General features: G+C 34.0%; 3 protein-coding genes across 3 annotated transcripts; 2 read left to right on the plus strand and 1 right to left on the minus strand.

Moving 5' to 3' along the window:
• On the plus strand, window positions 10,610-11,269 carry LOC109716609 (dehydration-responsive element-binding protein 3-like). Its single transcript, XM_020242145.1, has one exon. It carries the CDS (start codon window positions 10,796-10,798, stop codon window positions 11,267-11,269), a length of 474 nt encoding a protein of 157 aa, XP_020097734.1. The 5' UTR covers window positions 10,610-10,795.
• LOC109716610 (ethylene-responsive transcription factor ERF034-like) lies at window positions 13,866-14,439 on the plus strand (the record flags this gene model as incomplete). Its single annotated transcript, XM_020242146.1, has 1 exon — window positions 13,866-14,439. A coding segment is annotated over exon 1 (393 nt), but the record flags the coding sequence as incomplete, so codon positions are not given.
• On the minus strand, window positions 19,115-19,931 carry LOC109716201 (protein RALF-like 22). Its single transcript, XM_020241532.1, has one exon. It carries the CDS (start codon window positions 19,813-19,815, stop codon window positions 19,333-19,335), a length of 483 nt encoding a protein of 160 aa, XP_020097121.1. The 5' UTR covers window positions 19,816-19,931; the 3' UTR covers window positions 19,115-19,332.

Raw genomic sequence — 24,435 nt, forward strand, 5'->3', positions numbered from 1 at the left:
AACCTTAAGAAGTTAATAAATTTAACTTTAAATTTATATCACTTGCATGGTTGTTAGTGTAATACAAGTAATTTATGATTTTTACTATCAGAAAAAAAGAGAGTATATGCAAATATCTTGAATTTTACGAGTGCAGTAGAATAAACTTAGGCACAACAATAGGAAAGAATGAAAGGTTGGCAAGCATATTGTCCTGTAGTGTGAAAAAGTTTCCAACACGCTATTTGGGTTTGCCATTTACTAATAAAATGCTTGAAAAAAGAGACTTGATAGTGATCATGAACAAGATTGCCTAGAAAATAGAATGCTGACAGATCAAATTACTTTCCTAAGAGGGTAAACTAGTGTTGGCCAGCTCAAATTTTCCAATATTTCGTATTTTTTTTTGTTTCCTGCTCATCTCAATCTCACTTTTGTAGCTCAATTCACTTTCTTAATAAATGAAACGAGTAGTATACTACTTTTCTCGGTATATCTCTCTCTCTCTCAAAAGAAAAAAAAGAAGTGCAAATTGCCTATCCTTGTTGCTAACCTTTACATCCTTGAAAGGTCGTGGGTTTTCTCTTTCTAACCTTGTATATATTCATGCTTGTGGACCTCACCACATTTGCTCGTTTCTGTTGATTTTCCACTCATGTCCTTGTCACACAACTTGGTGCCAATCTAATCTTGAAAGAACAACATCCAATCACATATTTTTATTTTGCATTTCAATATATCCGAAGTGGCTATATATTATCCTTGATTAAACATCCACCATCTCGAATGGCTTGATAAAATTAGACAGAAATAAATCCTATTTGGAGTGCTTCTTTCGAGGGAAACATTTTCTACTCCTAACAATTTATAGGTCGCCTCAATTACACTTCAACACTCATTAGACAATTTCCCAAAATTTTCCCTCTATCCAATGGACCTAGAGCTAATTAGAGGGAGAAAATAATTTTAAAATTTACAAGTTTCTTATTTATTAGGCTAAAATACACTTTTGGTCCTCAAACTATGACTCCATGAGGCTCGCGACATCTTAATCCTTAAACTTTAATTCGTTATAATTTATGGCTCGAATTTTATAAATTATTGTAATTAAGTCTCAAACAACATTGACGGGTCGCTAACTAATGTGGAAGTGATATAATATTTTAGTTATTATCGCATTATTCATCACAATACTGTAACATCACTCTCACATTAGCAACACATCAATATTTAGCCAACGTAATTAGATAGTAGGACTTGATTAAAATAATTTGGAAATCTCGAATAAAAAATTACAATAAATTGAAATTTGACAATCAAAGTATCACGCATCTCATAATTTGAGAACTGAAAAGTATAATTTCTTTTTTTCTATTTATTATTATGTGTTGTGTTTTAAATGGTAAAGTTTACGGGTAACATGAGATATCATATCCATGCAATTATTTCTGTATGAGTTGTCAATATAATTAGTCGGATGCATGTTATTACCCAGATATCAAGTTTTCTTAAAACTTATCTTCATCAATGGCGATCGGAATCTGCGAGCAGTGGATTTTCCCATCAGAGGAACTGTTGAAGTTGATGCTTTGGTTGTGCTTTTGATTGTGCCAATACTATCTAATCCGAAGGAATCGAAATGAAAACTCTTGTCGCGGCCTACCAGCCGTGCAACTGGAACTGATGCTATCTTCATGATCATGTTTGCTTTAAGTAGTCAAAACCATTATACTAAAAATGATTATTCGATACCAATGCTATCTAAAACACTTGGTACGTATTCTCCTTCCCTAAAATTTACTTTAATTTCGATACCAGCTTTAAGCGAAATATGTGTATAGGACAGTTAATAGAGAATCCTCTTTTGGACTAATATAATCCAGTTTTAATTCCAGCTTCAAACAGAGTACGTACATGCGTGTCGTCTGCGGACAGCTTTGAAATATAAAAAAGAAATGCTATTGTTACAATAAATTTTTGTACTTAATGACACTTTAAATAATAACTAACGACGTTTGTAAAAGCGTCGAGTAAAGAGTCGTTAAGTAAACATGTCTGTATAAAATATAAATATACTGATTCTTTAATCTAGCGTCAAAAATTTTTTATTAATATTTAATAAAAATATGTTTATTTGTGACACTTAATTATGTACATACCAAATATTTAAGACGATAGAATAGAGTGTCGTCTAAAAAACATTATCTAAAATATACTTTGTTGTAGTATATTTCTAGAAGTACTAATGGGCTAGGCTGGGCCTGAGTTAAGATGAAAAGGGCCTTTTGAGTCCAAGGCCACAACCAGGCCGGGGCGGCGGCTTGCAAACTTTGTTTTAGTTATCCCTTCGGCCTGCGACATGCTAGAAAACAATTCTAGGCTCAACTAATATGTGAATTTTAATTTAAAATTTGAAAGGGACAGGCAGCATGCTATCCGCTTTGTTTAATTTTTTAAAAAATAAACTTAGTTAGAAATGTGAATCAACTAGAATTCAAACTTGGAACCTCGAATATCAACCATCAAGCCCTTTACCACTTGCGCCAGAGATGGTCAGTAATTTTAATTTAAAATTTTATTTTGAAAAAAATTGGCTTTGTATAATTTATATTGAAAAGATTGAGCTACTGCTGTAAGGTGCTCTTGATAGAATTTTTATTCCTGCGGCTCCTTCCCTGACGCAGAGCAAACTCCTGCTGTCATGTAGTCTCTCTCTCTCTCTCTCTCTCTCTCTCTCTCTCTCTCTGTTTTGCGCCAGAAGCGCAATGTGCGTTCCATGTGGTACCAACATGGCCGGCGCGCATCTGCAAACACTTTGGTGGAGATCAAGGCTCCTTCATAACTTTCATATACATATACCGACCGTCCCTAGAGCAAGTAGTAAAGGGCTTGGTGGTTAGTATCCGAGACCCAAGTTCGAATCCTAATTGATTCATATTTCCAGTTAAATTTATTTCTAAATGAAATAAACGAAACAGGTAGCATGTTAACTATCTCTCAAAAAAAAAAAACTTTCATATACATACATATGCTGGTACTCCTGCTGTGGACACAGTGATAGTCCCATGCATCATGCATGCCATGTTTCTCGTTTTCTGAAGCTCTTACATAAGAGTATATATATATATATATATATATATGTGAGCAGCCCAAGTTCGATCGCAGAGTTTATTGGGCTCGTGCGCCTCGTGCGGCCCATCACCAAGTGTCCCTCGTTGAAAATTCAACAGCTCTGTTAACTTTTCTTTAACAAATTTTGTATTCAAAATCTGAATTTGGATTGCACGGAAAGAGAATTATTTGGAAAGCTTTGATCAAACCATCCAGTTTAATTCGAATGATATATACTTGCTCTTCGCGCATATGAATTCCTAACAAAAATTTGTTGAACAGGTGCGATTTAAGAAAATGATAGATTATGCGGTAGATAACTGAGTAGTTCATGACTAACAAAGTCCACTAGGTTCAGGCAATAACTTCACGTTTAATTCCTTGTGTTTTTACAAAAATTTAAAATCTTTTTTTTTTTTTTTTTTTTTTTTTTGAATCTTAAATTTGGTCCCGAGAGGAGCTGAGCTTATAACTATGGCTCCCACCTACTAATTACTCAACCTGTGCACCTACCAATTATCATGTAGTATTAAGAGCCTGAGAGGCCCATCCCTTTCTCCCCTGCACACAAGAAGGGGTAATTGCTTAGGTGCGCTTATTTGACAACTCATTGCCAAAGATGTGCAACAAACTAGTCAGTGTATATTAAATACATGGGTCTCCACTCTCCACTTCCTAATTATTAGTGAAAAATTAATCCATCAGTAGATCAATGAAAAGCTAAACAGAAGTTAATTTTGGGTCAATTCTACGGCGGTGTTAGTTACACACTTTTTCACAGTTTTAATATCGAATGCAGTCGAAACTCGAAATATCGAAATCTAAGAGACTGCTTTGTCTAGCGGCGCGATCGTGATCGAATTGCAAAAACTCCTTGCTGTAGTGAGAAAGACGTAGATCGAGTTTAACAAATTTGCTTTACCGTTAAATGTAGTCTCGAAAAACTGTGTGTTAAAAATTTCTTAAGTTTCGACATCTTCAAATAATGTAGAAAAAAGGGGGGGAAAAAATCTTCAAAGCTAATGTTTTTTTTATATTAATCATTAACGTTTCAAACTCAATTTCATTTATGGATAGAAAATGCATGATAATTTATAAACTCAATTTATAAACTCGTGAAAAGATGCGAGCCAAAATAATAATAATAATAATAATAAATAAAAAATTGACGAGACATGGTGTCCTTGTAATTCTCAACCACAGGTGTCATATTATGGCATGAGCTTCGTGTGAACGCTGTTGTAGACCAGGGCTTTCCCTATTGATTTAGTGGTTGCTCATAATCTTTGGGTCTCTGTCCCAAAATTAAAAAAAACAGTTGGGTCACGGATAAAAAAGCTTCGGATCCGTCTTTTCTGAATACACCCAAAAGCTTTTCTAAAAAGCACTACGATATAAAGCTACTACAATCACTACAAATGAATAGCAAATCATTGGAGTCCTTGTGAAATCACATTGATGAAAAAAAAAAAAAAAAAATTCAAAGCTGTTTTGCTTTTCAGTAGTGTGAAACAACATAAATAATAAAAGAAAAAAAAAAATACGTATTCAAGTAATTTATATAGTTTGATCACTTATCGTAAGTATTCATGTATGGAGTACAAAAAAAATTCTATGTATCCGCTAACTCAAGAAAACTCAAAAGGCTTTTCCTCTGTTCTCTCTTGTAATTCTTTTTCTCTAGAATTATACGTAGATGCATGAGATATGACCAAAGTTATCAAAGTGTTAACCTTTTTAACTGCACCAAAAATTTAGTATTTCAAACTAGTACTCCCCTGGGGACCCCTTTAGAGACCCAATTACTATTGAAGATAATGATTGAGGACGACAACTGTGCGTTCCTTTCAATTAAGACAAATATTTGATCCAGTGCCAATGTAACAAAAGGACCAAAGCTTTGACCTCTAGAATACCTCTTGGCCCCCATTCATCTCTGATCTGCGCAAAATAATATCCTAAGTGCTGTTAAGATAATTCTCAAACTGTTTTCTGACATACCAGCTTCACTGATGGTAAGTAAAAACGTAGAGAACTTTGATAGGCTCTTTTAAGACTGTTACTCAACCTTCTACATTTTAAATTTATTATCTATTTTTTTCATTTATTTGATTTTGAGTTAGTGAACGATACTTTAATTTTAAATTTTAAGCTAATTACTTACTTTAATAAGTATATAGTTATTTAAACCCGTAAAAATAAACAATGAATTTAAATTTTGAAATCAAAGTACTGTTGACTTATTCAAATTAGACAAATTAAAATGTTGGATAGTAAAAAAAAATTAAAATTAATGTTGGGTAGCTAGCTCAAACCCCTCGGTTACTGGCAATCCAGTTCGCTAGTTGCTCTGTTGCTCATGTCGGCTTGAAATGAGCTTGAAATCGAATAGCTCGTTTAATAAATAAGCTGAATACCAACTGAATTTTTCAATTCGGTATCTGAACAAGCTGAACACGAGCTGGGATCGGCTTGTTCGTGTTCGACTCGATACAGCGCGAATATGTGTGCTTTATACTTATATGTTTCATATATATTATATTTATATATAAAATTATATATATAAATATAAATTCGTACAATTTGGGCTTTTATCAAGGGTTAATTTCATTTGTACCCTCATAAAGTTATGTAATATCATAGTCGAATTTTTAAAATTTCACAAATACCCCCTTTTAATACAATATTTCTTTCATAAATATCCTCACCGTTATTTTTTGCTAACTTCCATCAACTTAGTATTTTTTTCAGTTTACTTCAAAATATGAAATTATCATTTTACCCTTAATTTGTTCACTTTTTATTTAAAAATCAAACATTTTTCACTTATTTTTTAATATATATACTAAAACTATCAACTATAAGCCATCTAGTAAATCCTTAAAGTTTTTATTAATTTTTCTTTTTTGAACAGAAACTTCTTAGCTTTTAATTTTTTTCAGGTAATATATATGAATTATATCCACATTACTATTTTGTCCTTAGACTTATTTAATTTTATATACTACAAAATTACTAAAATTATTAAATTTGTTTGAATCATTAATGGATTAGATAAAATCTCTAATTTAATAATAAAAAATTATTCAATTTAAAGAAAATAAAACTTAAGAAGACTTTAATTAAAAAGTTAAATTTAAGAGGCTATTTCACAATGGGTTGTGCTTGACGTGGTCTCCATATATTCAAAAAAAAAATTGTAAGGGTGGTGATTAAATTAAAACGGAGGGTAAAATTGATATTTTGAAGCTAATATAACATATTGCTACCGGTGAGGTTATTTTTTTAATCTTTTCCATACTTTTGGAGGGCAAATATGAAATTTTGAAAATTTTGAAGGGTATTTACAAAATTAGATCTACTTGGAAGGGTATTAAAAAAATTTTCCCTTTTATCAAGCTCAAATTAAAAAGAAGGCTCCTTTATCTGTATAGTTTCAACCATAAAAAATTTAAATTTGAACCACAAACACAAGCTATATATGAGCTAGCTCGGCTTGATCATTAGTCCCATTCCAATCATGACTTGGACTTTTCAAGTTCGTCATGAGCTTGAGCCGAGCATGAGTCGGTATCAAATAGTTTCGAGCGGAATACAAGTTGGATCCAGCTCGCTCACATTCAGTTCATTGACGGTCCTACTCTCAATAGTCACGCATGCTTAGTTCAATTCTTATACGTACCCGCCATCTATTGGCGTAAGTTTTCATCTGTTAGTGGTTAATTACTGTCCATCACGCGGGCCGATGAATAAAAATATTAAAATATCTTTAAATTCTTTTCTTCCAGATCAATATTTTGACTAACAATCTATACTTTCCTATAAAATTCTACACAAGGAATAGAAGAGATCATAACAAGAAACTGCAAGGAGTCGATCACAAGAGAACACCAACAAGCTTGCTTGATTGATTCAACATCTAGAAAGTGCAATAATCGAGAAATGACCAGGTGTAGTCCCCTCTCTACATGAAGATGTAAAAAATAAAAAATAAAAAAAAAAATTCTAGTTTGTAGACCAACCCATATGATATTAGGGTTGGTTGTCCAAAATAAATTAATGTGCAAGTTGTGAGCTGGAGATTCAGTGGGAAATTGGGTGAAATGACCCAGAAACAGGTGATGTGAGGAGTGGGAAAATATGAACAGGGCAAGGAACAAATAATTAATGAATTAAATAAAAAAAAGGGGGTAAAAATACTCACGAAAACACTAATGAGTAATGCCTCCTATATTTTTACTCCATTAAATAGAGGCGATCAACCAAAACATTATTATAAGAACACATAAATAACCTGGGTTATCTAATGTCAATATATATGTCATGCTACATATATTTCCACTTGATGTAAATTATTATTATTTTACGTAAAGCAAATGGTTATCTGATCAATAATAATCAATTAAATGTTAACACGCACGTGAGAGAGTAAAAAGATAAGATATGAACTCAAATGACTTGTATAAATTAAAATTAAAAAATTATAATAAGTTATCGTATAAAAAATTATGTACTGCACGTATCACAGTTTATACTTATATACGGCTACGCGTATTGTTACGTCTACGATCTAAAATAAGTTGTAATCCGATAATATTCTGATCCAAAATCCACTATTCCTCTACAAGTCTTATCACTCATTTTCTTTATTAACAACAAAGAAAATGCTAGTAAAATGTATAATTTCTTGATGAGGAATTGTAGAGAGAATGCAATTCCTTTGATTTGTAGACTAAAGAATTTCTCTTACATATGACTACCTATAATTAATTGGATGATTATAGAAAGGCAATGAAAAGTTTCATTGTACTCATAATTTGATAAATTATATCTATAGCAAATGATTTGAAGGTCTCAATTTTATGAGGTAATAAGTATATATATTGTCATAAAGTATTTTAATATCCAATTATCATATAGCTCTTGAATAAGCAATATATATAGAGAGAGAGATATATAAAAAAGAGAGTTGAGCTGGAATACTATTAATAATATCTGAGTTTTTGTACTANTAAAAAGCTATAATAAACTGATTACTAATTTTATAAAGTTTTAACTGTTAAAATTGCTAGCTACAATACATAAACACTTAAATTATAACACCTATTTTAATCATGAAAACTAGAATTTAAGTTTAAAAAATAATAATAAAAAATACTCTAAAAATAAAAGTTAGCAAATAAAAATCTGATAGACAAACTATCCATTTACCATAGCTTTTTAATATTTTAAATCAAAGTTTATAAAAATCATCACATCTAATTCAGATTACTTTGGCATAATAATATTTATTGAACTATCGTGCCTCCGGAAGCACGATAGCTATCATATTGTCAGCCTGAGATATAAGGGTTAATTAATACCTACATAATTCGGTACGACAGCGTACCTCAAACCACGAACACTAACACACACCTAAAAGGTGCACATTGTTGTTCTTTCTCGTTGACTGGCAAGAATCGCGTTCACCGTTTCTTAAACCGCCAACCATAGGCTTTAAAGTTCAAACTTCAGATCAATAAGTGTAAAGTTAATTTAAACAATTTTTTATTTGCTTTATTTATCGTACGATCAAAAGAGAGAATTTTTTTTTAGTTGCTCAATATTTCTCGCAACATACTTTCTCCCGTAATACTTTCGAGACTTACTCTTGAAAAGAGCTTTCCGTCTAGCTACGCCGGGTGGTCGCGCGACGTGGTGATCCGGTTTGTTCTAGATAAAACACAGCTCATTCTACCTGTACTTAGTTTACCACTTATTATATCACTAACGTATATTTTGATTATATATATATATATATATATATATATACTATAGCTTTTATTTAAAACGCTAAAAAGCTATAGTAAACGGATCACTAGCTTCACCGAGTTTTAGTTGCTGACTTTTATTTTTAGAATGTTTTATAGTAGTATACTGTAATTTTAAAATCTAGTTTCCTACGAATACCTTCGTGCCTCCCGAGGCACGAAGGTGAAATAAAAGCTACAAGCCTGAAAGCTTAGCTGCTAGCCGAGGCAATCTGAACTAGATCTCATAAACTTCATAGATCTTTTATTTAAAACGCTAAAAAGCTATAGTAAACGGATCACTAACTTCACCGAGTTTTAGTTGCCGACTTTTATTTTTAGAATGTTTTATAGTAGTATACTGTAATTTTAAAATCTAGTTTCAATAACTAGAACAAAATATACCATATTTTTTAAAAGATAGTTTTAAAGTACACTAAACTTATAAAAATGTGGCAATTTGAACGTTGGACGAGTGGTGCCGGTAATTTTAATAACTAAAACTCGGGAAGCTAGTGATCCGTTTACTATAGCTTTTTATTGTTTTAAATAAAAGATCCATGAAGTTTACGAGATCTAGTTGAGATTGCCTCGGCTAGCAGCTAAGCTTTCAGGCTTGTAGCTTTTACTGAACTTTCGTGCTTCCGGAGGCACGAAGGTATTCGTATGGCCGTGTTGATATATATATATATATATATATATATATATGATAGTTATCATGGTTCGGGAACCATGATAACTCAAAAGCTAGCAACCTACTTTTCTACACGTCAATCTTACTATCACCAGGGGATTCCAATTCACCAACCAAATTATCATATTAGATTGCCCACCTTTACTATTTTCCTATCTAGATTGCTATCTTTTGAGTTATCATAGTTCTCGAACTATGATAGCTATCATATCATCGGTCTGATATATATATATATATATATATATATATATATATATATATATATCAACTCGATCTTATGATAGCCATCATTTGCTCGGCAAAATGATGGCTAAATAAAGGCTACTATCTTGAAGGTTTAACTGCTAGCCGAGGCAACTTGTACTAGATATGGTGAACTTCATAAATCTTTAATTTAAAGTTTAGAAAAGCTATAGTAAACGGATTACTAGTTTCCCAAAGTTTTAAATATTAAAATTACCAGCTATTCTCCGCAAAAGAGCAAATTGCCGCATTTCTATAGGTTTAGTTAACTTAAAAACAATCTTTTAAAAAACTTGATAAATTTTGTTCTAGATATGAGAACTAGAACTAATGTTCTGAGGATAGTAGTAAAAAATTTCTCATAAGTAAAAGCCGGTAAGTAAAAAGACAAGTGAACTACCTATTTTCTTATTATATCTTTCACGCACTTTAAACTAAAGATCCATCAAATTTACCAAATCTAGTATAAATTGCCTCGACTAGCAGTTAAACCTTCGAGATAGTAGCTTTTGTTTAGCTATCATTTAGCTGAGCAAATGATGGCTATCATAAGATCGAGTTGAGATATATATATATATATATATATATATATATATATATATATAAAATTTAGTTTTAAATATTTTTAATAATATAAATTAAATTTAAGAGAATCGATCATCGATTTGAAAGTCATATTATTAAAAATAATTTGATAACACGAAAACTACTGCAATAGCATAGCAGGCTAGCTCAGGAATATATTTTATATATTATATATGTGCTAGAAACAAGTTTTTTTTAAAAAAAAATTTAGCAATTGCTTTTCCCAACAAACATTTATATATTTACTTCACACAACCCGGGGCTATTAATTCACCCGAAAACAAAAGCCCATTTCTCCTCCTCTTCCTCTCTGTAAAGACTATATAAAGTAGACCAGAGCGACCAAATCTAGCCAGCACGAATTTCAAAGAGACCACCCCCCGCCAATGCGGAGATGACGCAGAGCGGCGGCGCCGATTCCGCAGAACCCGGCAGCAAAGCGATGTCGCCGCCGAGTTCTGGTGCGGCGACGAGTCCTGGTGCGCCGACGAAGCGGGGGCGCGGCGCGGGGAGCACGCGGCACCCGTCGTACCGGGGCGTCCGCATGCGGGCGTGGGGGAAGTGGGTGTCGGAGATCCGGGAGCCGCGGAAGAAGACGCGCATTTGGCTCGGCACCTTCCCCACCCCGGAGATGGCCGCGCGCGCCCACGACGCCGCCGCCCTCTGCGTCAAGGGCCCCGCCGCCGCCCTCAACTTCCCCGAGCTCGCCGCCGCCCTCCCCCGCCCCGCCACCCTCGCCCCGCGCGACGTCCAGGCCGCCGCCGCCCTGGCCGCCGCCATGGAGGAGCCCGGGTTTGCGTCGGATCAGCTGTGGGCCGTGCCGGACGGGTGCGTCCCTACCGTGTTCGAATCGCGGTTGTGGGATTAGTCACAAATAAATACCACATACCGAACGAACAAGCAGGCTCAAACGCTGAACGTAGAAGTTCGAGATCTTAATTCTGAAAAGATTAAAAAAAAAAAAAAAGATATGGGTGTGAAATTAGGGTGTTACATGGTGTGGGTGTCTTCATCTGAGTGAGTTTATTATTGCAAGGATTTAATTTCTACTCCTTTTGTCTTCTGTAGCAAAAAAATATTCAGGCAGTTTTTACAACTTGAAAAATGAAAAATGCCTATCTTATTGCCCATGCTCCTATCCTCTGATCAGAAGATCAGAGATGATTGCATAAATTGTAGAATATGAGAGAATATTTATTTCTTATGTTTTTCCAACAAAGAACAGCTAAAACATGCTCTTATCCTCTGATCAGAAGATCAGAGATGATCAGATGATTGCATAAATTATAGAATTTGAAATTTTCTTTTGAGAGTATTTGTCTTTTTATCTTTTTCCAACAAAGAACAGCTAAAATGTACCTTATGTATTGTAGGATTGGGAAAACAAAGTTTACAATTAATATATATGTACCCTTAATACCATCACTCCTAATTGAAAAGTACTAGTTGTACATCCAAATATATGGTGTAAATTATACACTTTTTATATAATTTATACTTCTTTTTTTTTTTGAGTGTACATACAGATCGACGTACCTTTTTTAATTTCTTGCTCTATTTAATTGATAACATGAATATTTAAAAAGAAGCAAAATGATGTCACATTTTCTCCTTTTTTTTTTCACAAAACTAGCAATAAATAATGTTATTTCTGAGAAGAATACTAGTTACAACTAATAATTTGGATTCCAATAGTCCAGGATTAGTGCAAAATTATAAAAAAATTAGATAAAGAAAAGATTTTTTTTTTCCTTTTTTTGGGTCTTCCGTCCAAATTATTCTAAGTTTCAGTAAGGATCGGATCTCATGTCACCTCTCAATTAAAGTAGTGATAATAATATTAAAGGCTTTTCATTAGAATAGCTTATACATTGAATCTGATAAAGTTAACAATATACGTGAATAGCAAAAAAGTTTAGGGTACCACACATGCGCGCGCGCATAGATGTATATAAATATATATAAAACTAGACTTCTATACTATATATAATATAGAAACTTCAATATTATAGTCTCATTTTTAATTTTAAAATATTCAAATCAGCAATCTATACCGTTAAAACTGATCTAGAGTATTTGAAGTTTTTAGAAATAAAATTTTATACTTTTTTAACATAGTTTATTTTATGATCAAATTATTTTAAAATTGTTAATTTTCAATTGCTAGTAATGGCAAGTTTGTAGTTTAACGGTGTAGAAGAATCTAAATTTATCAAATTTTGATAGAAAATATTTTAAACTATCTAGATCAAGATCAACATTCTTGATGTTGAATTAAAAAATTCTATTCTCAAATTTTAAAGATTATTCAATTTCAACTATTCGTTTTGACATAATTTATTTACTAAGTAAATAATATCGAAAAAAATCAAAATTTTATTTCTAAGAATTTCATATATTATGAATCATATTTAATGATATGGATCGTTGATATGAATATCTTAAGATCGAAAACGAGACTATTGCATTGAAACCTCGGCTACTATACTTTTATAAGTATAAGCTACTTTGTACTCATAAGTTTTCGGCCGTAAAATTCACTCTTTAGATCATTTTCACCCGTTAAATCATTCTATTCAACCAATCACCTGCTCAATTTTAGAGGATCACTATCATCCTAACCGCACATATCTTTATCCAATGATTAAAAATTTATAAGTACAAAGAGACTTATACTCGTCATAAGCTAATAGTAGCTATAATCTCTCTCTCTCTCTCTCTCTCTCTCTCTCTCTCTCTCTATATATATATATATATATATATATATACTCGTCATGATTAATTAATGGCTAAAAATTTTCTATAATTTGATGAACCATCAATAGTACAGTCACACGTAGGACTCACACCATCAATAGTCATCGCAAAAAACAAGCAAGAATAGAAATAGATGGTACATTTGATGAACTAGATTGTTTGTATTTTTTCTTTAATATTCAGAAAATTTTTTATAATTAGCTAAAAGTTTTGGATGCTCTGATATATTTTCTCTAAACAAAATATTTAAAAAAGAATTAAATCATTGAGTGAGGGGACCAGATTGTTTGTATTTTTTTTTTTAATATTCAGAAAATTTTCTATAATTAGCTAAAAGTTTTGGATGCCCTGCTATATTTTCTCTAAACAAAATATTTAAAAAAGAATTAAATCATTGAGAGAGAGAGAGAGAGAGAGAGAGAGGGACAAAGAGAGAGAGATGAGGGGGGCTCCCTAGTCCCTGCACCGTGGGGAAAGGAAGGTGTGGGACCAGGTGCATGTCTTTGAGACATGAATAATATGAAAGGGGACAGGGAGGGGAGCCAGGTCGGTTGAGTGTCGCTTTGGCGATGCACGTTTCATACAAACACGCCTAGCTCTAACCCTACAAATATCCTCCTCCTCCTCCTCCTCCTATTCAACTCTATCTCTCTCTCTCTCCCCTTTTTTCTCTTCCCCTCAATCTCCTCCTCTTTCCCAAATCTCTCTCTCTCTTCTCGATCATCAACACTCTCTCGATCCTAATTAAGCTTCCCCTGCATGCATATTGTACGTACGATCCCTTCGTCGATCCCACATTGATCATGATCCATGCCCAATTACAGCATTCGCGCAGAAGCTGAAACAATATCTCAGCACAACCTTTTAAATTAGGTGGCATTATTTGATATGCCAATGAGCGACCCGCCGCCGAGATGCGCTGAGGCTCGCGAGAGCAGCGGCAGCAGCAGTTCGACGACATCGTCGTCGCGCTCTTCGCCCTCGTCCCCTTCGTCCCCTTCGTCGTCGTCGTCGTCGTCGTCCTCCTCCTCCTCCTCGGAAGGAACGCTTCAAAGTAGAAAACCAAAAGCAGCAGGGGGGGAGGAGGAGAAGAAGAGGCGGCACGGGAGGTACCGGGGGGTGCGCATGCGGGCGTGGGGGAAGTGGGTGTCGGAGATAAGGGAGCCGCGGAAGAAGTCGCGCATCTGGCTCGGCACCTTCCCCACGCCGGAGATGGCGGCGCGCGCCCACGACGCCGCCGCGCTCTGCGTCAAGGGCGCCGCCGCCGTCCTCAACTTCCCCNTATATATATATATATATATATATATATATATATATATATATATATATATAGTATTAGATCTGCTCTATTGATATATATAATATTATTCTGGATTAAACTACTATTCTATTAATAAAACATAAATAGTATTTTGCACACACTTTTAGGTCTGATACCGACATGACCTACCAAACAGTAAAGCCAAGTCGATCTATAAAAGTAATATTTATGTATTATTAATAAGATAGTGGCGTTGTCTTATTATCTTATTTTCAATGTAACTTAAAATTTTTTTTTTAATGTTAAGAGATTGCGAGTAAAAAGTCCTCCCTCGAGCAAATTTTCGTGCACTTTTAAGATGAGAATGGTATGATTTTAAATTTTCTCACCAATAATATTTCTGTTTCAACAAGCGATTTAAGTGTCCCATATAAAGTGTTGATTTTTTCGATTTTGATGTCATATGTGATTGTGTAAGTGTCAACTAATATGAAAGGCACGCCATATTATTATACTTAAGATTATTCTTAAGTTTTAAAAAAACTATCATAAATATTTAAATTGATAATAATTTATTAGAAACTAAATAAATTTATATTTTTCCCATTATCATTTATCTATACTTTTTAATTAACTTAAACATTATTTTGTGTGAAAATATTAGAAATACAATTGAATGTATATCAAATTAAAACTAATGAATTACAACAAACTATACTATACAATATATTAATTTATTCAAAAAAGAAAATAGATTCACAAAAAAGTATAATTTATTTTTAATTTTAGTTAATTGTTAATTACGATTAACATCAGACCCATATAGTATTAATAAAAAAACTAAAGTACGCAAAAGATGCATTCATAAATTGGATCATGAACTAAAACCAAGTTACTTTCGATGAAAGATAAATTTATTAGCCCTACGTACGTGATATTACACATTTATTTAAAATTAGGTATAAATAGGGATAAATTAGTTAAGAACTCTTAATCGATGAGATGAAGGACATTTTTAATATAATTTATTAATTTATAGGGGCAAAAATAATATTGATAATTTTGAAAGAATATTTACGATATTTTATAACTCTTGAATGGCACATTTGAAATTGCCCCTTATTTTTAAAGTTCCTCTTCAATCTTCATCCATAACTACTACTTCTAAATACAGGATATCATTAATTACTTGTGAAATTTCAATGAAAACTAATTCAAAGTACTTTATCAAAAGAGTTCTAGATCAAGGAGTCACCGTTGTAACTCTAATTTTTTTAAAGAAAAAAAATGGTTAACATTTATTTGCATAAATTTGATTAATTTTTTTTTTTTCAGNCTACTTCTAAATACAGGATATCATTAATTACTTGTGAAATTTCAATGAAAACTAATTCAAAGTACTTTATCAAAAGAGTTCTAGATCAAGGAGTCACCGTTGTAACTCTAATTTTTTTAAAGAAAAAAAATGGTTAACATTTATTTGCATAAATTTGATTAATTTTTTTTTTTTCAGAAGCTCTAATTAGACTTAAAAAGGCCCATAATTCTTTTACTTGATCTCCTGCAAAAAATAAAATAAAATAAAATAATTTGTGGCACAGGAGTGCACACCACAACTATTCCTGGCCATAGTAAAGTTTTTTTATTTAGCTCCTACATTTTAGCCTCATGTATTAGGACTACTGTACACTGCATCTTGGTTTCTAATATAATACACTTTCTAATATAAGACATTAACTTGTTTGTTAATATTTATTAATTTATTAGTCATTCTTCAAAGGTCATACCCAATAATAATCATTTGAAATGTGTGGCAATCCTTTCCACCACATAGATTAACATTACTATAATTAACAAAAATAACAAAAGAAGAACTTAGACCACTATAAACAAATAAACTTTACCAAGCATATCTGTTGAGGATGCATAGACAAGTTGTATTAATGTGTATATTATAATAATTAAAGTAATAAAACGACTAGAGCATGCATTGCTTTTGAATGATTGGAACTATTTAATTTTGTAACACCGATCACCTAACCAACTTAAGATATTCCTTGTTCGTTTCCTTACTGGGCAAAGTTTTCGAGTCCACAAATTATTTTATTAGAACTCACCAAACTTGTGTAATTAATTAAGCATTTTGTTTAATTAATAAATTCTTTGCTGGGTATCACTTGAAACTTTTGACAAAAATCTCTTTATTTTATTTAACATTCTTTTATACAACAGTGGAGTCCAAGTTAATTTGTTTGATAATAGATAAGGTTCAATTAAGATTTCTAATTCTAATCATGGTGGCAAATTATCTGAGATTAAATGTTGCTTAATTCATTTTTGGCTTCTAACAAAATTTTATCGAAAATATATTGTCAAATATGTCACCCATCGGTGCTTTAAGTGTCGAACACTGTATGTGATGGACGATGGATTTGTATGCAAGATTTTTCTTTATTAAGTTCGTGATTTGTGTACAAGATACTCTTTCTAATTTGAATTTTTATATTATGAATTTAAATGCCCACATAGAGTTGCAAAATCCAAAGCACATTTGTAATGTTTGTTGGTAGGTGCTCAAAATCACACTACAGTAGTCGATTGTATAACATTGTCTCCAAAAGATTATGACATTCTCTAATGCCTCCAAGGAAAAAAAAAAGAATGTAGTACACCATTGATAACAAAAGAATAACCACTTTTAAGTTTTTTTAAAAAATTTTGCAACTTCATATATAGCATTTTTTTTTCCTCTATCTTTTTCATGTTTGCAATTTTAACCTACTCTTTATTATAATTAAAAGAAGTCAAATTGTCCTAATTCCTAAGAAATATAGAATGCAAGGGCCGGCACTCATGTCATTAATTAGTATTTGAAAATGATCTAAAATTTTTAAACTAGAAAAACCTTATCCAAAGTCAAAAGAAAAAAAAAAAAGCAAAAAATAAGTAATTTATTTAATTATGCAAAATTCCCCTTCAATTTGCTTATTTTTCTGGCAAAAAGAATGGGGTTCAAAATCGTAGGAATGGTTAAATATTGTGGCACATGAATTTCTCCATCAATCGCCTATCATGCACTGGCTAACAAGGTTTAGTGTACAATTAAAATTTGAATAAATTGTTAATACATAAACTTGAGCCTCAACAATGCTATCATATGCTACATTACCATAATAAATAGAAAGAGACAACATGGATCGATGCAGTACTAATGTATACAGTAGAATAGTAAAGCTAGTTTCTCAATCCATGATAATGACAATACAATATAAAATAGCTACCACATTCCTCCTAGGAACAGCATATTTAATCATTAATAGTATGCTTAGTACATGTGATTACTTATTTAATTACATAATTAAACTTAATCCCCTTTTCAAATCTTGACACATACATGAAAAGCGTATGTTGTTATTATAATATAGATCATATGTTGCCCATGCTAATTAACCCGATCTTTGTTGTCATATTATTACATATATTTATAATCGTGAGTCTTAAACTGTGCTTAAGAAACTTGTTTAGTATTTAATTATTGTTTCCCTCTTTGGGTATGACATATGATTTGAAGAGCATGTACTCCCGGAGAAAGTACTCTGCTGTGTAACATATAGTCCGGATAAGAATAATAATATATAAAATAATATTTTCATCTTACAAAAAAGCAAAAAATATATATGTAATTTTTCTGACTTAACTTTAATTTGAAGCCATCAAATATCCCTGTTGGTGAGAAGAGAACTTGTGCAAAATGGGGTTGCTAAATTGTAAATTTTGATACCATCTACCTCAACAATATTAGCCACTAAACCAATTTTTTATGTCAAAATTCATAGGTGAAATGAAAGTATCCGCATACATATCTTGTCGAAAAGTACATATTACGTGAAAATGATGATCACGGTAAAATAAAACAAGGATGTTCCACGGGAAGAAGGTGCCAAACTGATTATTTACAAAATTCTTTTCAAATTCTTTTAAAATATTGTCGAGATAGTTCAAAAACTTTCCATACATTCTATCCATTGCAGTCCCATTATATTTTTCTTTTTTTTTAAGAGAAAGGTAGTATGTTATCCGCTTCGTTCAATGCAGTCTTATTGTTACGCATAGAAGTTCGTAAAAAAAAAACATGAAGTAACCACCGCCCACTGGGTTAGTTGGACTAGTCCGGCCCGGTCCGGCCCGTTGTTTTATGGGCCAAGATATTAACTCGTTTAACTTTGAAAATTGAAGCGTTTTTAAGGTGTAATCTCCTATTCCTGTGTTTGCTCCAGGAGCTCTAAATGAGAGTTTTTGCCACTAAACCTCAAAATTTTCTGCCTTCCATCTCAGCAAAAGTTAGCAGAAGTTTTGGGTTTACTCTACTTTTTTATTCTGTTTAACTTTCCCAAAGGAACCATATCACTAAAAATTTTAGAACCAAACGACAATCTCAGGTGGTGCAATATGAAGCTCTTCTAATCTCAGGATTAATCGCAATGTGAGAATAAGCTTTCATGCATGACACTATGCGTGATTTAAATTAGAAAAAACTGGATACGTCTTTTTAAGTTGTTCTCTTTAAATTAATATATATGCAAATTAATTTAAATCAATGAGTATGAGAGAATTACGTAGAACTAATAGACCCGGACCCCGACCCCGACCCGACTAGGGTCCTTTTATTGCACACACATGCATGTAAACAAATAATAATAATAATAATAATATGGCATTAAAATGTAATATTCGAGGAAATTCATGTGAAGGAACAACTCAACAGTAACATGCAACGTTGAACACACTCAAACACTCACATACGTATACATATAGTGCCCAAATCGTTTTTCTTCCTTGGTTCTTTTCTCTCGCTCTACATATCTCTCTCTCTCTCTCTCTCTCTCTCTCTCTCTCTCTCTCTCTCTCTCTCTCTAGTGGAGGTTCCGGGCGCAGTGGGTGATGACGCTGCAGCCGCGGTGGTAGGGGTTGGCGCGCCTCCGTGGGCGGCAGTTGTAGTAGGAGTGCCCGCGTTGGCTGCACGGCACGCGGTTCTTCGTCAGCGCCCCGTAGCTGATGAACCTCGTGCGGCCGGCCGGGTAGGCGCCGGCAAGCCCGCGGCGGCTCACGTTCGCCCCCTCCTCCGCATCCGTAGCTTCGACGGTCGCGTCGTCGCCGTCGTCGTCCTCGCCGATCGCAGCACTGCTGCATTCCCCCGCGGCCGTGCCGCTCCCGCATGTCCGCAGGGCGGTCTCCTCCTCGAAGTCCTCATCGGGGCCGATGCTCGCGAGTTCCCAGTCAGTGTCGCGGGACGCAGCGGCATCGGCGGCATCGAGGGTGGTTGAGACGGCGGCGAAGGCGAGGGAGAGGAGGAGGAGGGGGAGGAGGAGGAGGAAAACGGGGCGGATCAAGGCCATGGGAATGAAGCGGATCAGGGTTTATACTTCTCTACTACGTACTTAATTATTATTTGTTTAATGTTGGTGGTGGGGACCCTTTCCCTTCGTGAGGAGGGAGAGGGGGGGGGGGNGTGTGGGGGAAGAGAGAGTAGTAGGGTGGAGAGATCAGGAAAAGGTTGGGGGGGGTTGGGAAATGGGTTATGGAGGAGGGCCGAATGGTGGGGGTGTTGTGGGAGGGCCGGTTTATGCGGGGCGTCGCACGTCGTTTCTGTGGGTGCCCGTCTCTCGCTCCCCCTCGTTCATTTCGGATGGCCGCAGCTCATTGTCCTATTGCCTGCACCTAGTCTGCCACGTCGCTCGTGTACCGGACTCACCAATAATTGAATCTGCTCGTGATTTCTGATTCGATTAGAGCATAAAATCACCGGCAATCAATCTTCCAATCTAATTTGAAAAATACTCTCTGAATCTGCTACTCGACTGTCATAAAATATAGAAATTTTTGCTAAGAAGCTCTTCTGTATCATTTTTAGGCCTAGTTTGGTACTGCGTCACATAAAAATACCGGCTTTCATGCTGTGGAAAGATTAAGATATTGAAAAGCGCTTCTAGGCAGGCCTAGACATTCCAGCCCAGCCGAAGATTCCTGTTGGTGTACGGATGGGCCAGAAGAAGGCAAACTCTAATGGGCCTTATAAAGCCCAAGTGAGAACTTGTTTCCTCATGCCATGAGCCCCAAAAAAAAAAAAAAGAGTACCGGCCCAAGTGACTTGACTTCTTTAACGCAATTAAATAGATTTTGTAAGGCTCAATGAGATCCGAAAGAGCCTTTCCTGTAACAGATATTCTGTATAGAATAAACAACCGGTCAATTCCATCTCGCCATGTGTGTTAATATTCTATTTCCTCGACAGTAGATTTTTGTCAGATAATAATCCTGAGGAGCAATTTTGAATATTAGCATCACTATAGACAGGAACCGGAGTAGGATTTGAGTCAGGCTTGTAAAGAAGCAAACCCCGACAGTCATAAATGCAGCTCAGATTGTAAATCTCCATTCCAACCTGTTACCACTGAAACTTTGTCAATGCAATTAATTGCTTATGTTCATTGGCGCACAAGTACATGCCATTGCCCTAAAGTTGCAATTACGTAAGGATGCAATTACGTAAGGATGCAATTACTTCTTCTCTACCCCGTAAGACATGCGCACTCATCGAATCGCAAACACAAATCTACTGTAAGATCCTTCGAGTCATGTAATGCGTTTCTCCCCTATAAAAAAAAAAAAAACTTAATAGAGATCGTATATGATACCGTGCTGTTGCAGATATCTAATCATAACCTCGTCTGTCAATTGCTGCGGTTAAAAGAATAGCAAAATTGTTCAAAACTGACCCCTACTCACTCTTTTTCTTCTTTTTTTTTCTTCTTTTCCTCTTCAAATCCTAAATGGGCAATTTAAGCAAATCTTGGCTGTCCTCTGCATGGTTTTACTCACATATATTCAGTACTCAACTACTACTCTGTCTACATCACATTTAAAGGAAGGATTTTTCCCCCCAAAAGAAAAAAGAAGAAGCCTTTGCCACCAAATAACTACTAGCAGTTAATTCTGAGAATGGGGCCTCCTCCTCTTCTGCAAGTGGTAGGGATGAGTGCCTGAATAATTTCACAATTATTATTCTCCAATAATGAGGACAACGCCGGGCTGACGAACGGTTCGATTTGCTGCTTCCGTTGGTTGTAAAGCTGAGCAGCGCAGTGGTAAAGATCACTAGCAGTAGTAACTTAAATCTGTTTGGCCTGGAATGAGCAGAGCTTCTGGAGAATAGTCACTTCGCCGCGGTTCTGCAGCTGAATCCAAATTCTTTTCTAGTTTGTTTGTTGAACGTTCTGAATTGTCTCTCCTGGAAATTACTTGATCGCAATTAACCAAGATAGAGATCAATTTGGTATACGAGTGGTAAATTAAATGGAATTATCAAATTTGCACAAAATTTGGCATGTCTAAGCCAAATGCAAAAACTTTTCATCCCACAATTCAGGTACACTAACAATTAATAGTTCATACTTATTCTCAAAAAAAGAAAAAAAAAGAAAAAAGAGAGAGAGAGGGAGAAACACACGCGCACGCGCGCACACACACACAACAGTTCATACTAGCTTTCTTATTTTCCATCCCCTCTTTTTAAGGGCTTTTTAAGACAATTCTTAGACTATTTCTTATCTTATCTGATCGGTTTTTATGTGGATCCATGTTACCCATCTTGGATAATTAATGTGTTAAATAATGATTTTATTTGTTGCCTCTATTATTACTGTCACGCCCATCTTATGTTATTATACACGTCATTGAAAGTGTTAAGATTATTTTTGAAGTTTATCTTCTAGTTACCAAGACCAAATAATTCCAAATTCCAGCTCTGGCCATGACACCTATCTCCACCTTTTTTTTCTTCAACTCTCTGACAAGATCATAACTTTCAAAATTCCACAAAAAAGAAGAAGAAGAAGAAAATATAACCTTTAAGGAAGTACTGCTACTTGTTCATTGGCCATGTGAGCTACACATGGGGAGTTGCTGTAATCTGCTCATTATGAGCAGAGTAAGTGACCCAAACTAGCTGGGCATATCCAAGAGAGCAATGAGCTGGTCACTTCCTTGAAGGAGAGATCCTGTATATGTAAAGTGTCCTTTAGATCATGTTAGAGATTGAAACAGAGGAGGCATTAGATTTTTTTTTTTTTTTTAAAGAAAAATAGAGTAAGTAAAAGCCATTATTCTTCACATAATTTCAGGAAGAAACCATACCAAGCACAGTTGACTAAGAATTTGATAGTTGATAACCAAGGTTCTAATTAAATTTGAAGTATAGTTGCTTTGTACTTCTAATTGAGTTTTTCTCTTCCTTTTTTAATAAGAATGAAGCAATTGCCTACTAACTTTCTCTCAAAAAAAAAAAAAAATCAGAAAGGATAAAAAAAACTCTACATTAGGCCCCATTTGCCTATGCTTGAGCTTTTTGTTATTTTGACTCTATTACATGATTCTAAATGTGTCAGCAGATGGTGTGGCCTATTATTTTGCAATGTAGACATCCACAAATTTGATTCCATAATGAAAAAATAAAAAATTGACAATAGCTTATGCTTTAAAAATAAAAATAAAAATAGGGTGATACACTAAGTAATAGTAACACAATTAAAGAGGTCTATTTACCAGCACAATTTTATTGTATAGAATTTAATTTGAAAATTTAAAATAAAAGGTGTAGCCAAATAAGGCCTTTTCAGGGAATAGCTTTATGGGGCAACAAATTGTCCTTAGTCCTTTTTCATTAATATTTTCATTTGCATGTGATATCTAGCTAGTATGATAATTGATGTCCTTTTTTGCAGTGCAAAATCTATATATCAAAGCACAACCACAAAAAAAAAAAAAAAAAAAAAAAAAATCCCCAAAAAGATTGAGATAGTTTTTTGGTTACCCTTTGCTTTATCATAATCCATGTAATTATCATACATAACATTAAACCATACGAGGGAGAAAGATATATAAGGTATATATTGTGATTAATTAGAAACATATTATAATAATAACTAGACTAGTGATATGCTGATAACTTACATGCATTTCTCCAGTGAATAAATGTTTCTACTCCTCCCTCCTTTTTGTTTTAATCACTCCTAGGATTCCATCCAACATTACAAAAATATTATTACTTAATTGCAAGTTCAAATGATCTTTTGGACAACAGTACTCAATAGGCATTTAATCACTGCTTAATTGGTTAGGCTATGTACCAGTCGATTCAGGTAAAAAAAAAAAAACTAATTAATTATAGAAGGACTAGAGGGACATATATAGAATTTCTAGTATTAATGTGACCATTTCTGGATTTATTGACATTTTTTGAATAACAGCAACGAATTGTTTTGACTTGGGCTCATGCTATAAATTAACCAGTTCACATAAATATTATGTGGTCCTTGCTTATAAGAAACAGTTCCAAGCATAATTATCACCAAAATAGGCATGGTCTATATGTGACATTTACACCTTGAATTAGGCCCCCACATTAGTTAGTTCAAATCAAGAATCATGAATAAATGATGCAGTGTGTGATCTAGACATGTTGGACCAACATGTCTGAGAAAATGACCAAGTTCCAAGAATTAAATTTACTACAAGTGTCTATTAATATTCACTTGCAAAGAAGATGAAAGCTTCTGATCACGGCTACATAATTAAAATGGCCATAGTACAAGTGATATATATGAACAAGTGGATTAACTGAGCACGGGTTTGTAAATAGTAAAATGGGATCATATCACTAAAGATGAGTATCCACTAGATGACAACTATCTCATTGCCAAAAATAGATTAAAGGAAAAATAAAAAGGAAGCATTAAATGTTGCCCAACTACTTTCTTTCCTCCCGTATCAACATTTATGTTCATGAATGCATGTAGTGGCACCAAAACATAATATTTTCCCTTGTCAAGTTATTTATATATATATGCATGGCCACACTCTCACTCTACCCAGTGAAGTGAAGAAGAGTAGCATCTCTCTACCACATTTCATCTTCTCTTTTCTCATTTTTGTAGTGTGTTCTTAGGTGCGCAGTGATC

This window comes from Ananas comosus, linkage group 10 (genome assembly GCF_001540865.1).
Source record: "Ananas comosus cultivar F153 linkage group 10, ASM154086v1, whole genome shotgun sequence".
Taxonomy (NCBI): domain Eukaryota; kingdom Viridiplantae; phylum Streptophyta; class Magnoliopsida; order Poales; family Bromeliaceae; genus Ananas; species Ananas comosus.